General features: G+C 49.2%; 5 protein-coding genes and 1 non-coding gene across 6 annotated transcripts; 2 read left to right on the top strand and 4 right to left on the bottom strand.

Annotated features, from left to right (window-relative positions):
- Positions 1–1,826: 1,826 nt before the first annotated feature.
- Positions 1,827–2,887, bottom strand: FMAN_02113 (uncharacterized protein; the record flags this gene model as incomplete). The annotated part of the gene is made up of 3 exons (XM_041835428.1): positions 1,827–2,131; positions 2,188–2,491; positions 2,540–2,887. 3 exons carry the CDS (start codon positions 2,885–2,887, stop codon positions 1,827–1,829), a joined length of 957 nt encoding a protein of 318 aa, XP_041685593.1.
- Positions 2,888–3,658: 771 nt separating this feature from the next.
- Positions 3,659–4,809, top strand: FMAN_02112 (uncharacterized protein; the record flags this gene model as incomplete). Its single annotated transcript, XM_041835427.1, has 3 exons — positions 3,659–4,228; positions 4,275–4,443; positions 4,493–4,809. The coding sequence occupies 3 exons, from the start codon at positions 3,659–3,661 to the stop codon at positions 4,807–4,809; spliced, it is 1,056 nt and encodes a 351-aa protein (XP_041685592.1).
- Positions 4,810–5,164: 355 nt separating this feature from the next.
- FMAN_02111 (uncharacterized protein) lies at positions 5,165–5,656 on the top strand (the record flags this gene model as incomplete). Its single annotated transcript, XM_041835426.1, has 1 exon — positions 5,165–5,656. One exon carries the CDS (start codon positions 5,165–5,167, stop codon positions 5,654–5,656), a length of 492 nt encoding a protein of 163 aa, XP_041685591.1.
- Positions 5,657–6,646: 990 nt separating this feature from the next.
- On the bottom strand, positions 6,647–6,739 carry tRNA. The gene is made up of 2 exons: positions 6,703–6,739; positions 6,647–6,681 (listed from the first exon to the last, which is right to left on the bottom strand). It is a non-coding gene; the product is annotated as a tRNA-Glu (tRNA).
- A 986-nt stretch (positions 6,740–7,725) lies between these two features.
- FMAN_02110 (uncharacterized protein) lies at positions 7,726–9,212 on the bottom strand (the record flags this gene model as incomplete). Its single annotated transcript, XM_041835425.1, has 2 exons — positions 7,726–8,138; positions 8,186–9,212. The coding sequence occupies 2 exons, from the start codon at positions 9,210–9,212 to the stop codon at positions 7,726–7,728; spliced, it is 1,440 nt and encodes a 479-aa protein (XP_041685590.1).
- Positions 9,213–12,847: 3,635 nt separating this feature from the next.
- On the bottom strand, positions 12,848–14,573 carry FMAN_02109 (uncharacterized protein; the record flags this gene model as incomplete). Its single annotated transcript, XM_041835424.1, has 4 exons — positions 12,848–13,059; positions 13,111–13,239; positions 13,292–14,180; positions 14,226–14,573. 4 exons carry the CDS (start codon positions 14,571–14,573, stop codon positions 12,848–12,850), a joined length of 1,578 nt encoding a protein of 525 aa, XP_041685589.1.
- Positions 14,574–15,060: the final 487 nt, after the last annotated feature.

Here is a 15,060-nt window from a genome sequence, read left to right as displayed (position 1 = left end):
CGGGTAGGAGACCTAGGATCCTCGGTGGCCCGTAAGGGACAATACGCAGCCGCCAGGATGACTGACTGTTGGGCAGTGCTAATGATATGGTTGGATCTGGGGGGCGGCAACGTGTTACCTGTCTCCTGAGATCTGAAGTGTTTTTCAAATTCTCTTCTCTTCTTCAACACGAATAGATCAAGTGGTAACTGCTCGACTCGCTCCCCCGCTCGACAACTTCTTTTTTCGCACCGTTTTTAATCGCAAGAAAGTAATTAGAGCGGGTTGGCTTGTTAGGCACAGGCTAATCTTTTCTAGTGGCACGACGGTTCTAAGAAAACAAGTGGTCCTCGACCTGTAAAAAAATCAAGTCCACGGATGCCAGAATGTGCTTACAAACATTCTGAATGATGGTATTGGATCGAATAATGGTCGTACTCGACGTACGAATGGTTGGTAGACTCCAGATGGGATAGTGTTGTCGAAGTGAAATGATGGTGTTAATGTAAGGATGCAAGGGCGCGAGTGCCGCGTGGTAATTTGAGGTGGTCCCCATGCGAGGAGGGAACAGATTTGGTCTACGGAGTACTTGACTCTTGGGTTTAGGAAACAAATACAAAGGACTAGGATCCCGAAGCTGAGTTTTGTAATCTCATCATCAGAGCGCACCGAAATACGGGACGAACTAGGGCACCTGTAGTGAGAAAGCCGGGTGACAAATTTGGATGGAAGTCGTCTATCCTGGAAGGGATGATTCCTATGTAGACTATCAAGTATGCAGACAAAGAAAACTCAGGACCTTACACTTACAAGGGATTCGGAACCAATATGGCTTATATCCTACATCACAGAAGAAAGCTTGGGTAAAATGAGGATATAGTTATAAATTTAGGAAACCCTGAAGTGTTTTAAGGATGTAGTCTAGCTTAGTATACCCATAGGGGTATTAATATTAAGTGTATTTGCTCTTCTCTTCTCGTCCTTGTTGTCTCCTTGCCTATATCATATTTATTCACAAATAGGTATGTTCTTTTGCGGCGGGGGKTTAAAAGAGACTTCAGGCTCAGAGCACAAAGATAAACACCAATAAACACATGCGTGCAATATACTCCTTGCTCTCAATGTTGTTAGGCATATGAGCTGCCCCCGGACCTTGTGGTAGCTTGAATAGCAATTTAATCTTCAACATCGGTGGCGTGCTGCTTCAGCCTGTCGATATCGTCATGGTGATCTTGAATTGTTGGGAGCAGCTGGTTGATTGCTACTCCCTCGGATTTGAATGCCTCGGCCTGTTGTTGACTTGATACCTTAATGTTACTAAGTAACTCCGTCATTCGCTGGACATCGGCATTGGCTGCCCTGACAGCATCGATCTTCCGAGTTATATCGGCAGAAGTGTTCTGGTGCTCTGCCATGGTCTCTATGCACTTGATGAGACTGTTGCTCATCGGTGCGGTTACTTCTTCGATTTCCTGGAGGATAAGACATTTTATCTTCGCGGCCACTTCATCTGTGATGTGACTCTTCAACGTCTCTGCCACTCGTTGTTCGAGCTTCTGGAATAAGTCCTTCTGTTGGGAGGGGGAAAAACTCTCCTAAATCGGTGGAACCAAGAAGGCTCAGCGAGGAGGTGCACAACATCATATGAATGCTGGATGATAGAGTCTCCAGGCGCCATAAGGCAAGACCGCGTGTCTCTGAATTTTTGATATGATGGAGTGGTGGATTTCCGTGACTTGAACGTGGTGAAGTAACAAAAGATTTCGGCGCCATAGGTCGCTGTCCTAGCAGCGCTGACTTTCTCATGCTTCCATGCTGAGAGGAGGCCTTTATATATATAATAGAGTTTAACTCTGGGTATTTTGCGGGAATTTGGTGGATATGGTGCTCGTTTTCGTGGCCCAGGCCTGTGAAGGGTCAACGCGCTGGCGGCGACGAGCGGGAGTCTGATGAGCCTTTCTCTTCTCTCCTCGACGGTGAGGAGTGATATCCTCACCGTCGATGGCGGTCTGGAAAGACTCGGTGCGGGTTTGGACAGCGGACTTCTTTGCCTTGCCCTCGGCCTTTTTGTCACGATGCTTAATGCTCAGGCCGTTGTACAGGCGGATGATATCCTGATCTTTGAGGTAGAGGAGGCGCGCTATGGTTTCGTCTAGACGAATGTCAGCAGCTGGCATATGAATGTTAAGGTGAAAGTAAATAACTTACCGAGGGTATCCGGGCTCCAGGACTCCTTCATCGTCTCGATCGCTGCGTCGCGGAACTTCCCCCCATACTCGAGGGTTTTCTTTCCCTTGCGAACGTTGAGGGGATGGCCGGTTTGGGCGACGAAAGCTCCGAAGATGGTGAGGATGTACTCATCCTCAAAGAAAGAATCGACGGCCTCATTCTCTATGAGGTTGGTGACATCTGAATCTCCGCTCTTACGGCTGCTTGCGGAAGATCGCCTGCTTCGAGGTCCGACCTTGAGATCAGCGACCATCTCCGTGACTTTAGAGACCTGGTTGGAGAGCTTCATCTGTCAGTGGCGTCGGGGCAAGAGGATAATAATTAAAGGAACATATTCCTGATTGTTGAGCAGCGCGATGAGCGCTGGAGACGCAGAGGAAAGGTTCTCCAAGGTCATCCAAGCCCTTGTAGAGGAGGCATCGATCGAGGGGTCGGCGACCAGCTCGATGTCCTGCAACATCTCTTCATGATTGCTGATTCCCCTTAGATGTTCTGGGCCACACGCGCGCTGCACTGGCGGAGTAAGCGAGTACTTCCTTGTCCAAAAGGTCCGGGTAAGGTTGGAGGGTCTTGAGGGGGTATTGGGCGGATGGTGTGAGAACGCAGGTGTTGAGGGAGCATAAAGGAAGGCAGAGGGAATAATTGTGAAAGTAGATATTAAATTATCTACCTCAGGCATTAATTCTCAGATATTTGCTGGTACAAAAGCAATTGGCAGTGTCAAGCAGCAGTGGCTAATGCCGAGGAGACTTTGTCAAGATGCCTTGGGAGTGTACAATGTTGCTTGTTGTGTTTCCTCTGTATAAATCAGTACCTCTCGCGTCTCCGATACATTAGTACAAAGCTTCTTACCTTGACAGTTGCTTTTCCTTCACCAAAGACGCTGGTCAAGAGCTTTTCTATGGCGCTTTGCTCGGTGTAGGTTCCACGGACAATCCCAGTTGCGCAATCGGACTGGCAATACCCTAGTTAGCGGGCTGTTTGGGTGTTCTCTCTGGCTATTTTAGCGATTTCAGGCCCTCAGACACCTTGAAGTGTTTGGGTGTTTGGTTCAAGACTTCGTGTTAGGGGGTGAATGCTGGATTTTGGTGTTTATGCATGAACAGAAATGTTGACAAATTTAATTCCTGCCTCTTATTCAAGCACTACTGGGCTTGTTTACATGGGGCACCAATCTTTCTTTCTTTCTTATAATATTCGGAACCGTCAATCACTGTCAATATCACTACCGGTGCCAATGACAGTGCCAGGTGAATCACTGCCTACCACCAACGACACCAGTGAATCAGGCACCTGAGCAAGCAAGCCACCAACAACCTGGCAACCTCCTCATCCTCCCGTCCACCGTTTCTACATTACTCTCTTTTAGCAATCTTGTAACTACCTCTCAAAGCGACTGATATTACCATCGCTCTCTGGCTCAACAGGTGCTTTACCTAGACTTGGCGCTATGGCAACTACTCAATCTACTGAGTTCCCGTCGCTCGACGATGTTCGCTTGCCCTCAACACCAGAAGACAAAGAGCTTCTCAAAGAGCTCAAGCTGGCTTGGGATCAGCATTCAGCTCAATGGGATAACGATACCAAGCACGAGTTCGTCGATCGCATCCTCAAAGGATACACAAAAGTCACAAATACGAACCAGGCTCAACCAAGTGCCCATCGACTCTGGAAAGCCGGCAACATTACCTTCGCCGTATGGATAATCTTACGGGTCACTTATGACGAAGAAAAACTCTCAAAGCCCAGAGAATGGCTTCGACACAAATACAAGAACTTCGATCCGCAGTCTTGGGCGAGCCCTGTGCCCAAGAAGACAGCAAAGCCTCCAGGGACCAAAGCCAGAAATACATTCTCCTCAAAGGAGAACCTTAGATCACATGCGAAGTCTCAGGAACCCAAGTCTCCGCAGTCGATTGAGGCTATGGAGATCTGTGAAGAAGAGGCCGATTATGACAACATTCACGGAGACGGTACTTATACAGACAACGATGACGGAGATGATCAAGATGAAACAAATGTGAGCTACCTAGAAGACAACCTCGAGATTCCTCTGACAAATCTAGCCCAAGCCAATTACCCGAAGTAGGTTCAGGGCGGCCAACGTTCCTGAGCCAGTTCGAGACCTATCCCGAAAGCGTGGAACTTCTAATGCTTCTGTGAATCTCCTCTGCACAAAAGTGCAGAAGACAGACTCTCCTAAAACTCCATTATCGGCTGACACCGACCATCCACGTGAGTTCATGGGATTCGGAGTAAGAAATAGCATCTAATCTACCGATAGTTGAGCCTTCCGGTCCCTCAACGGCACCCACAGTCGACAACCAGGCCCGGGCTCGTCCTCTCGAGTGGAAAGCTAAGCTCCAGGACCTTAGGGTTTATGGGCGTGGCCTGAATCAAAATCGACATGTACTCAACCGCCCGGTGTTTACTGGTGGCCAGGCCTCTTTACCGCCTAATCCGACAGACGTTTCGTTCATGCAGGAGTCTTATGATCCAAATGGCTTCCGAAGAAGTCAAGAACCAAGTTTGCGCTCAAGTGCCCCTGCTCTTTCTCTCGAGAAGAGGGCAAATGATCAGATTTTTTTCAGGAGATCCTAGAGATCTTATCCTGTATCGCGAGCACTCAACTCAAAGCGACCATGTGAGAGCCAAGTCTGGGCTGGTAGACCACCGCTCTGGGGAGTCTGCCGCTTCAGCCCCGAATCTGCCGCAGTCACATGAGTGCAGAGGCAACACTCGCACGATGGCTCCCCGGGGCTCCTCTGACTCTTTTATGTTCTCTTTGAGCTCTTATGGAAAGGAACATCCGCAAACTGGAGAACTGCTTCCTCTTCGTCTGACCCCCCGTGAGACTCTCAGAAGCCCTGGGGATGTCTCCACTCAATAGCCTTCTAGCCTTCGACAACTCCCTCTTGACGACCCTGATGAGCCATCATGGTTCCGTCGATTCAGAATGCAATACCATTCTGACCAGAAAGAGACCTGCGATCAGATCGCGGACCAAGTAACAAAGAATGTCACGGGTATCGTTTTGCAGGCAGTTCATGATATGATTCAACCGCTGAGCAATTCTCTCGCTCAGTGTGTGGACACTCTAGCAAAGCACAATACCAACGTTGCAGGAGACCAGGTGAATCTAGCGACCCGAGACCTGAAAGACATGAAGCAGGTCCTCAACAGCATTGTGGAAACAAGCCGAGTGCAGCTGGAAGCCTCCCAGAGTGAGGGAGCAACTATCCAAGAACTGCTTTTGCCAGCCATGACTGAACACCGGAAGGATATTGACAATCTTGTGCAACGCGCTACAAAGATCGAAGAACGCACATCAGATGTTGAGGAGTATCTGGAGCTCCAGCTCGCCGACAAGGGTGGCGATTCAGTCCGCAACGCTCCTCAGGACGAACACCATACCTTTTACAATCATGAAGAGGCGGGAGGGGGTTAAACCTATAACGTTCTGACTTGACCTGGCTCAAATACTAGCAAGTATGCCGTTATCTCATGAGGCTTTCGTTTCACATATATCTCACACGGTCTGAAGACGCCATGCGGCAAGTACATGTCCACGCACACTGTTTGTTTTGACTATTGCGAGAATTCTCATTGACCTTGGCACAAATATCCCGCACTTGTTTGTTGTTTGCTTGTCGGTCTTCTGTTGTCTTGCACCTATTGCCCGCAAATCACATGAGATACCCTCGCTAGATGTTTGAGTCCATAGTCGTTGTCTTCAACAGTTAAATTATTTCCATCCCCAGTAATTGACTGGGATGACATGGTGGCTTCTTTTGAGTCTTTGTATCGCAGAGTCAAACAGCGATGCTTTGGTTGCTTGGGTAAGGGTTGGTTGTCTGCTTTAGACGATATGGTAGCTTTGGTCACAATACAATTTTAATTCAGACTATATAGTCATAGAAGAAGCTATATCAGACCTAGTCATCTTCATACGAAATGGAATTCAACGAGCATAGAAAGACATGCAATGTATCAAGAGACAAAGCGCCAGATGCACTCCCAATGCGAAGGGACAAATCACACAACGCCCCTTCAAAAAGTGGTCCCTATCCTATACCTAAGCTTATCCTAAGTCTATCCTAACTCCTGAATTTATACCAATTACCTAAGTCTACCTAGGTTTACCTAGGTTTTCTTCTGTCGTTCACGATAGAAGTCAAGTTTTCTTGTCTCCTGCCTCCCTGTGACAGCCCTACCAGATCTCCCACGCGGCTGGTCCCGTGGTGATCGAGATCTGGCCAATGAAAAGCGCTGCATTTAATTGGAGCCCCACATCTCAGATTCATTTTCGAGGAAGGAGAACCCAGCCAATATCTCTGTTAGACCTCACAGGACAGCCTCAACACCACGAATCCGACGATTTGAGCTATTAAATCAGGAAAAAAAAGATAATAACATCCACGAAAAGAGCAAAAGGAATCTCCGGTGCGGGGAGTCGAACCCCGCTCGCCGCGGCGCAATTAATTGCAGAACAATTGAAAACGCGGAATGATAACCGATACACCACACCGGATGTTTGGATGTTAGTCAGCGCTCGATTTGGGACTTATACAGCCTGTCCCTGGCTCTGTTCACTGTTGTGCCAAGTTCAGGCCTCCAACGTGAAGAAAGCTGTGAAGAATCGCGAGGAGGGACATTAGGCCTCGTCTACATTCAAGAGTGTAGAGCTGGACCTGTCTGATGATGAAATATTGACAACGGCGGAATAACGAGTGCTGTGTAGCAATCTGATTGTTTCACAACTTCGTCGCCAACTTGGGTGGATCCGGTGAGAATAGCTCGCTGTTTGTATTGTTGCTTTCACATCGGTGAACTTCTGGTGGTATTAGAGAAATGCTCGAGAAAGATTGATTTCATTTTGAGAGAGTCTTTGCAAAACACAAGATGTTCTTCCCAATAGAAGGAATCTCGAATACATAATCACCCTCATCTGGCAAGTGCCACTGCAGCTGCAGGAGAACTCGAGACGCCATAAGTGACACCTCACAAGCCACCACCACTCGGAGAATTATCTACACACCCTGGCAAACCTCCAAACCTAGAGCCAATTCAATAATTACGATCAATTAAATACAGAATTACGAAAATCTCAGCAAATGCCGACACCAAGTCTAGTCAATGGGCACGTGTGTTGACGTTTCCCCGCATTCTGATCATATCAGGTTACTTGCTGGATCCGAGGGTCCCGTGGTCAAAACGTCGACCAAACACAATCGTCTTGAAACAAATCAAGTCAAAAGAAGGCTTATCCAAGGAAATCAGTATGGTTTGTTCTTTTTCATTGAGATTCGTCTATCTTTCTTTCTCTATCATATTGCTCGTCAAGCTTTGAACGTATGCCAGATTATTTTCAACCTCCACCTCATCTCAGCCAATGCCATAGCGAGAACTCTCATGAACGAGCATGCCCAGCTCTCTAAACCAGAAACCAACTTGGAACAATCAACGCTGACAGAAACAATTTTAGATTCCATAACCGATCCGACGCCATAATGCTACTTAAGCAACGGGCTTGATAACAGCAGGGGGAGTGCCCACGTTGTTGCGGTTGCGGAAGAACAGAACACCCTTACCAGCACCCTCGGCACCAGCACTGGGCTCAACCCACTGGCACATACGGGCACTGCGGTACATGGCACGGATGAAGCCACGAGGACCATCCTGGACATCGGCACGGTAGTGCTTGCCCATGATGGGCTTGATGGCCTCGGTGGCCTCGTCCGCGTTGTAGAAGGGGATGCTGCTGACGTAGTGGTGGAGGACGTGAGTCTCGATGATGCCGTGGAGAAGGTGGCGGCCGATGAAGCCCATCTCACGATCAATGGTAGCAGCAGCACCACGGACGAAGTTCCACTCGTCGTTGGTGTAGTGGGGAAGGGTAGGGTCGGTGTGCTGGAGGAAGGTGATGGCAACTAAAAAGGTCAGTATAAATCGCAATTGCATGATGGAGAAAGCTTACCGAGCCAGTGGTTTACCCAGAGGTAGGGAACAAAGTACCAGATGGCCATGTTGTAGAAACCGAACTTCTGGACGAGGAAGTACAGAGCAGTGGCCATCAGACCGATACCAATATCGCTCAGGACGATGAGCTTAGCGTCGCTGTTCTCGTACAGAGGGCTGCGGGGGTCGAAGTGGTTGACACCACCGCCAAGGCCGTTATGCTTGCCCTTGCCGCGACCCTCGCGCTGGCGCTCGTGGTAGTTGTGGCCGGTAACGTTGGTGAGGAGGTAGTTGGGCCAGCCAACAAGCTGCTGGAGGACGAGCATAAGGAGAGTGAAAGCGGGGGTCTCCTCAGTGAGATGGGCGAGCTCGTGGGCCATCTTTCCGAGACGAGTAGCCTGCTGCTCGCGGGTTCGGGGAACGAAAACCATGTCACGCTCCATGTTGCCGGTGGCCTTGTGGTGCTTTCGGTGGGAGATTTGCCAGCTGAAATAGGGGACAAGGAGGGAAGAGTGAAGAACCCAGCCAGTAATGTCGTTGATGAGGCGAGAATCGGAGAAAGCACCGTGACCACACTCATGGGCAATGACCCAGAGACCGGTACCGAAAAGACCCTGAAGAACAGTGTATACGGCCCACAGACCAGCGCGGGCGGGGGTAGAGGGGATGTATTCGGGGGTCACGAAGTTGTACCAGATGCTGAAAGTGGTTGTCAGGAGGACAATGTCGCGGAGGATATATCCGTATCCCTTGAGGGCGGAGCGCTTGAAGCAGTGCTTAGGGATGGCATTGTAGATGTCCTTGATGGTAAAGTCGGGGACCTCGAACTGGTTGCCGTAGGTGTCGAGCATAACACCATACTCGGACTTGGGCTTAGCGATATCGACCTCGGACATGGACGAGAGCGATGTGGAAGAGGCCGAGTGGCGGGGAGAGTCTGAGGGAGAGACGGCGGCAGACTCAGAATCCGTCACAGTGGTTGATGTGACGGTGCGCCTAAGCGCAGGGTTCTGCTTGGGCAGAGCCGAAGTCGAAACGGACGCCATTGTGAAGAAGAGACGGGGTTCACGGCCGACAATAGACAAAAGAGTCAAGAAGTCGAAGATGCCGAAGAAGAACTGTCGAAGGAAAAAGAGAAAGGGAGGTGGAAAAGAAAAAAGAGGTTTGAGACGGCCAAGGGGGGCTGAAGTTTTAAAGTGTGTCCCTTTCAACTGTAAAGGTAAAGGTACCTTTACTTTAATGCGTGGATGCTTGCTCGGCAAGCGTTTTGTTGGGGCGTGGAGCCTGGGAAAAGGGCAGGTACCTACTGTACTCACTGTACTGTACCTCTTAGCTGCTGCGGGCGGGACAACGGACAAGCAACCCAAAACCTCTGGCCTCTCAGCGCAGCGGCAACACAAAGCAGAAAATGCGGCGAAAGCAGGCAATACAGTACATACATACGGGGTGGAACGATAATGGAAATGAAACTGACAGGTCCATTCACTCCCTTTTGCTGCGCAGTCCGATACAGTTTACCGATTTCCCTGTCTTTGGCAAAAAGATCGACAATCTCAGAGGGAGGACAAGTAACATGCTGCTACGGAGAAAGTTTACCCTGAATTACTTTATTTAATTACACCAAACTTAATGTTTTCACAGTAACTCAAATTGTTAACTGCAGTTTTTATCTACATCTGAATTGTCATCTTCACGCAAACTTCCACTACGATACAATTGCTCCTTGTAATCGCCGCTTCAAGGGAAGCATCTTGACCTCGACTCTTGAGTCGCGACCAAAAAAATCCCTACCCCAGAAAAATACGCTAGAAAACAACGGGTCGTGCTTCTAACCCACCCCTGAAATGTGGCAATAGCTCCCGACGAGACAGTGACGGGGTGGCCGTCTGATGTGTGTCTTATGTCTTGGTCGTACAGCAGCTGAACATTTCGTGAGCCTGTGGTATCTCGTCTTTCACCTGCAAGTTGATGAGGCTTGCAGAAGGGCTTGGTATTCTGCGGAGGGGGCTGGCTGAGCCCGCGATTAGTATTTTCACTATTACAATTAAGCTTCTGGAGGATTGCTATCGGATAAATTGCCGTTCCCAATACAGCCCGCTGTTCTCTTTTGCTTCTGCTGTCGATGATTCTACTCGCCGATATCTATCCGTAAAAGATACAGTAAGCTGCCGAGACCCGGCCCCGCTCCCCAACTTCGGCCGGCGGAGCTGTGGGCTTGAGTAACCGCAGTGGCATGACTCTGGACAACAAAAGCTGTCGCCTCCAAAAGAGGGTTCGAGATTTTGCCATCGATGGATATGCAAGATGCTAGCTACAGTGCTTAATACCTGCCTATCATTGCCGCTGTCTTTTCAGCCTCTTACAGTAGTCTAGATCTTCACACCGCCTGAAGAATGGATCTGCCTCCGCTAACGGGACATGTCCGACTGTTACACGACGGGTGGCTTAGATTCAGGTATCTGATACACAGAGCCCGTCATCCATTTGAGTGTTGGCAATGTCTTATCAAGTATTTGGCCCTTCATTGGCGACTGACGGTGTTCAAATAAAGCGTGTGACCTAGACGAGCCTCACGATTCATCAGGCTCCTTCACACACTCGAATTGTTCGCCCCTCTCGAATCGGCTGCAAGCTTATGCGGGTCAAAGTGGCTCCAAGCTGGCTTAGGGCTGGAGATCATCGACATGTGAATCAATCCCCTTTGGGTGAACGGGGGGAACCGGGAGGGGGACAACGTCGACGTCGACCACGTTCGAAGGGGGGGCACGCCTAGCGGGCCAGGCCAAGAGACAAGGTCCCCGATCGTGGCTGTCTCTGATTTTGTTGACGATGTGAATTGGATACGAGTCGATTGGTTACAAAAGGCGGGAGGAAAAGCTCAGACAGCGGGCAAGGGAGATAAATCTGGTCAAGCCCGACCCCGGTTGCTGGTGGAGCTTTGATAGCAGTGATAGAGAGGTCTGACAAGATAAAATCGCCTCTTAAAGGTACAGTATCGAGATCGTTGCAATCATGGTTGGCGGCCTCTTGATACGAATAACGAATTATCGCATAGATGGCTCAAGAGTTATGACTATCGACATGTGAAAATGTCGTCGTTGGAGGACCAACCGAGGTGAGAGGTCAACTCGTGCTAAGATAACCTTAGTTGTACGGAACGGCTATCCGCCCATTGGGAATCGAGGTACAGAGTACTTGTGAATCTCAATTGGGGTCAGGAAATTGTGTCTGGTCAGGTTTCTGCACAGCTTCATTTGCATGTCGTAGGCCAAGATGTAATGTCTTGTGCACAAACCTGGGGAATATTGAAATGCGGCACAGCAAGAGAGTGCATTACCGGTAGTCGACCGGCTAACCTGATGTTCGCTTGACATGTTAAGCAGTGGCCAGGCCATTCAGGGGTCACTGGAATTCAAGCTTTTTTCTCGCCGTGAAACTCTACTGAATTATCCGGAGCATTTCTCTGTTTTCCTTTTGGTGGAGAAAACGGATGTTCTGATCCATTCTGGTAAGGAGCAGAAGTAGAAACCATGTCAATTGGTAGATTCCGGGAAATGTTCGAATTTTTTTCTCGTCTTCCGTTCTGTTGGGAATTTTGTTGAGTTCCATGGGCGGGACCCCTGGTCTTGGCATCACAGGTCCAGGGTTCAGAGGGTGGAGCCAAGTGGGGGGACTCCCGATACAGCACAGCACAGCACGACTGGATGGCTGTGGCGTAAACAGGGGAGAGCAAATAGCCAGTTGATTGCTTGTTTGACGTGCTTGATCATGTTTGAAAGGATGTCAAGATGGCAAGAGGAAGCATTGACGTTTGACCAATTTCCTTTTCCCGACAAGACTGAACCTTATGGTGCAGCGTAGTAACGATTCAAAGAAGAAAGGAACAATTTTAGGTGTTGGCCCCTTGCCCCCAGGGTCCAAAAGCCCCACGTGTCGCTCGCTTGTTTCCCGTTTTTGCGGCGGCTCTGTCAACCCCGCCTTGATACTCAGAGCCCAAGCAACAACATACTGACTGAGCAAACATCACTTTCAATAGCTGCTATCATCATTCTGCATGTTATGTCTCAAGGCGAGGCCGATTTTACAATGCAAACTATTTAAGCAAATTGACTCTCAAGTGAGAGACGTAGCATCGCCACTTTCCCTACAACATAGTACAGAACAACTGTCTGGCCGTCATCAACATACTCTCCGAGAGCATCTTCCGGAGTCAGATCATGATGGTTCGATATCACGAATTTAGTTCGGTTCCTGTTTTCGTTTCAACCACCGGGATCATCAATTCTTCGCTATCTGATTTTGTTGAATAGCTTCCCTGCTGTTCCTTATCACCTGAGGTAGCTAGGAGAGACGACAACCTCTGACCTCTATCCTGAGTGATGAAATGTTCAAGCAGCTCTGGCCTAAGCTCAGGGGGCTCTTTACCAAGTTTATTTTCGCATCCACCTCCCAAGTCTCCTGATGTACTGTACAAAGTCTTCCCTGCCAAGTCCCAAGTCAGGGTCCAAGAAGTCACCCATTGGTTGTTGTTGTTCTCCCAAAATCATGAGGCCTAGAGACGGCGATTACTCTCATTTTGCCACTTCCAAAGTATTCATTGCTTTTGAATCTCTCATTCAACCCCTGCGTTGAGGTTCTAACTCCTCAATTTTCTCAAGAAGTGTGCGGTTTTGTGTTCTGATCAATTTGTTCTGCCGTCGAGTCGACATTTCATCAAACTCGACAGTATCTTCCCGGAACCCTCGCGGTGGGCAACGGCGGTGAGGTCCGTCATCACCGTCCCAGCGGTCTGGGTATTGCGAGTCCCTACGCAAGTTACCCCTGGGCCTGTTCTGTCGTTCATGAGTCGAGGGCGAAGATGGCCTTCCTGGAGTTCGTGGCACCGGAGGCCTTCTGTTAAGCTGTCAGTATACGGCATCTGCCTCAATCCAAGTGTATCCATACCTTGGTGGCGAAAGTTGTCTTTGCTGGTGTCTGCTGTCTCCTTCTCGGTCTCTGTTCGAGAACCCAGTTCGTGGAGAACCATCCGATGGGCTCCCTCTTTCCAAACACGGCCGCTTTCGCGGTCCGTTTCTGTCATCATAGATGGGCGTAATTCGAGTAGGTTCAGTTCTTGGCAACTCACTCGAGTCTGGTAAGGGCCGTTTGTTACCGCTTACCATTGGTGAGGGAACAGCACAAGACATAGGGTGTTGTGGCATTGAGGAAGCTGAAGTCGAATGTCCTCGTGGGCCATTTCGCATAGCCGTCGGTTCCGTAGGTATGGTGGGCCCAGTGTGATGCCCGGAACTTGGTTCTCGACGAGTTTGTCTTGCGCTATTGAAATGCTGTGAAAATGCATTCTCTAGAACTGGTCGAAGCTCCCTGACTATCGATAGCACAGCCTCACTCTCCATTGCCTGGGTATGACTCCGCTGACTTTCAGTAAATCCATCCTGAACACTTTTGACAGCGTTGTCATACTCGGTCAATGAGTTGTTGTGAGACAGAAGCCTTCGTCCAACAGAGCTCTCCAGCTCATCTCTTCTGGTTTGCAACATGCTCGTGATTGACTTGTCGACGTGCTCTGATACCATCCATGACACTCGGTTCTCAATGATGGCCCAAAGACCCTTCTCAAAATACCCGCGGTGCACTTGACAAAAACGTGTGACGAACACCGTGTTCCAGCGGTCAACCAAAGTATCTAGCTCTGGCTGAGCCGGAGAAACTGGCGGCAGGTTCCCCTCTCTGAGAAGAGTCCTTCGAGTGTAACACCATTGTTCAATGGACTCTTTCACTTGTTTCCAGCCCTTGAAATTCGAGACTAAGTCTCGTGATAGCTTCTCGTTGAGGACTTTAGTCCAAAACGCCTCCTGGTCATGGTGACTGGCCGGAGGCAAGGAAAGATACTCTTCCTTGATTGATAAGCAGGTTTCTAGTACCTTACACTTCTGAGTCACAGTAAAGCGCCTGGCTGGGTCTTGAGGTGTTTGGGGCGCAGTAGAATTGGACTGATTGCTGCTATTCCCATTCTACACAAGGTCAGTGAAGGCACATTTCTTGGCAAGGATACAAACATTGCTTGTGCCTCGCCTTGTCTCTCCTTGGGGCTCAAAGTCGTTGCTCGAGAAAACCGGTAACTGCGGCGGCCTCCATCCTCGGTTCGGTCTGGGATCTATTGATAGAGAAGATGGTGAAAATGGGTTTGTTACAGTGCCTGCCTTGCTGGACGAGGCTTCTGATCCTGTGCCTAGGGGCGTCATGTTTGCGCCGGCACATGTGGATTTGTTGCCCATGTTTGTGTCCACCGTCTTCTGCTTGCTTGATGTGTTTTTGCTAGGAGACTCGCTCAAGTCGATAATATTTCTTCCAGCAGGCTCCTTACCTTTCGGGCTTCTATCTTTCGAAGGCCGGGGTGTATTCATTGTCAAAGTAGCTAAGGTGCGCTACCAAAAGAAGTAATGTTGCGGAAGGGAAATGGGTAGGCAGCTTCAGTGATAGGCCAGAGGCTAGAGATGGAAAGGTGGAAGAAAAGAGTTGAGCTTTTGAGATGTTATGGTGAGGGTCCGATGTTTGGCAGTGCCGAATATCTGCAAAAGTTTGCCCACTAGCTGCGCTGCGCAACATACAATGCTCGCCCAGCCACCACAACAGCTCATGCTTAGGATAATTTTAGGATGGGCTTAGGGCAATCAAGTTAAGTCAACTATACGACCATCTTTTTGCCTCATTTCATGAGTACGTAAAGGCTCGGCTCACGTTTACAAAGAAGCATTAGTCTGTAAAATATTGCTTGCAGCAACTCTTGATATCTAGAACTCTTGTAATATTACGGCAAAACGCAACGTATCTGTACCAATAGCGACTTCTGATCTTCTCGGTATCGTATGCTTTCCATCGCATCTATATGAG

This window comes from Fusarium mangiferae (genome assembly GCF_900044065.1).
Source record: "Fusarium mangiferae strain MRC7560 genome assembly, contig: FMAN_scaffold010, whole genome shotgun sequence".
NCBI classification, from domain to species: domain Eukaryota; kingdom Fungi; phylum Ascomycota; class Sordariomycetes; order Hypocreales; family Nectriaceae; genus Fusarium; species Fusarium mangiferae.
This window is presented reverse-complemented; position numbering and strand designations above follow the sequence as displayed.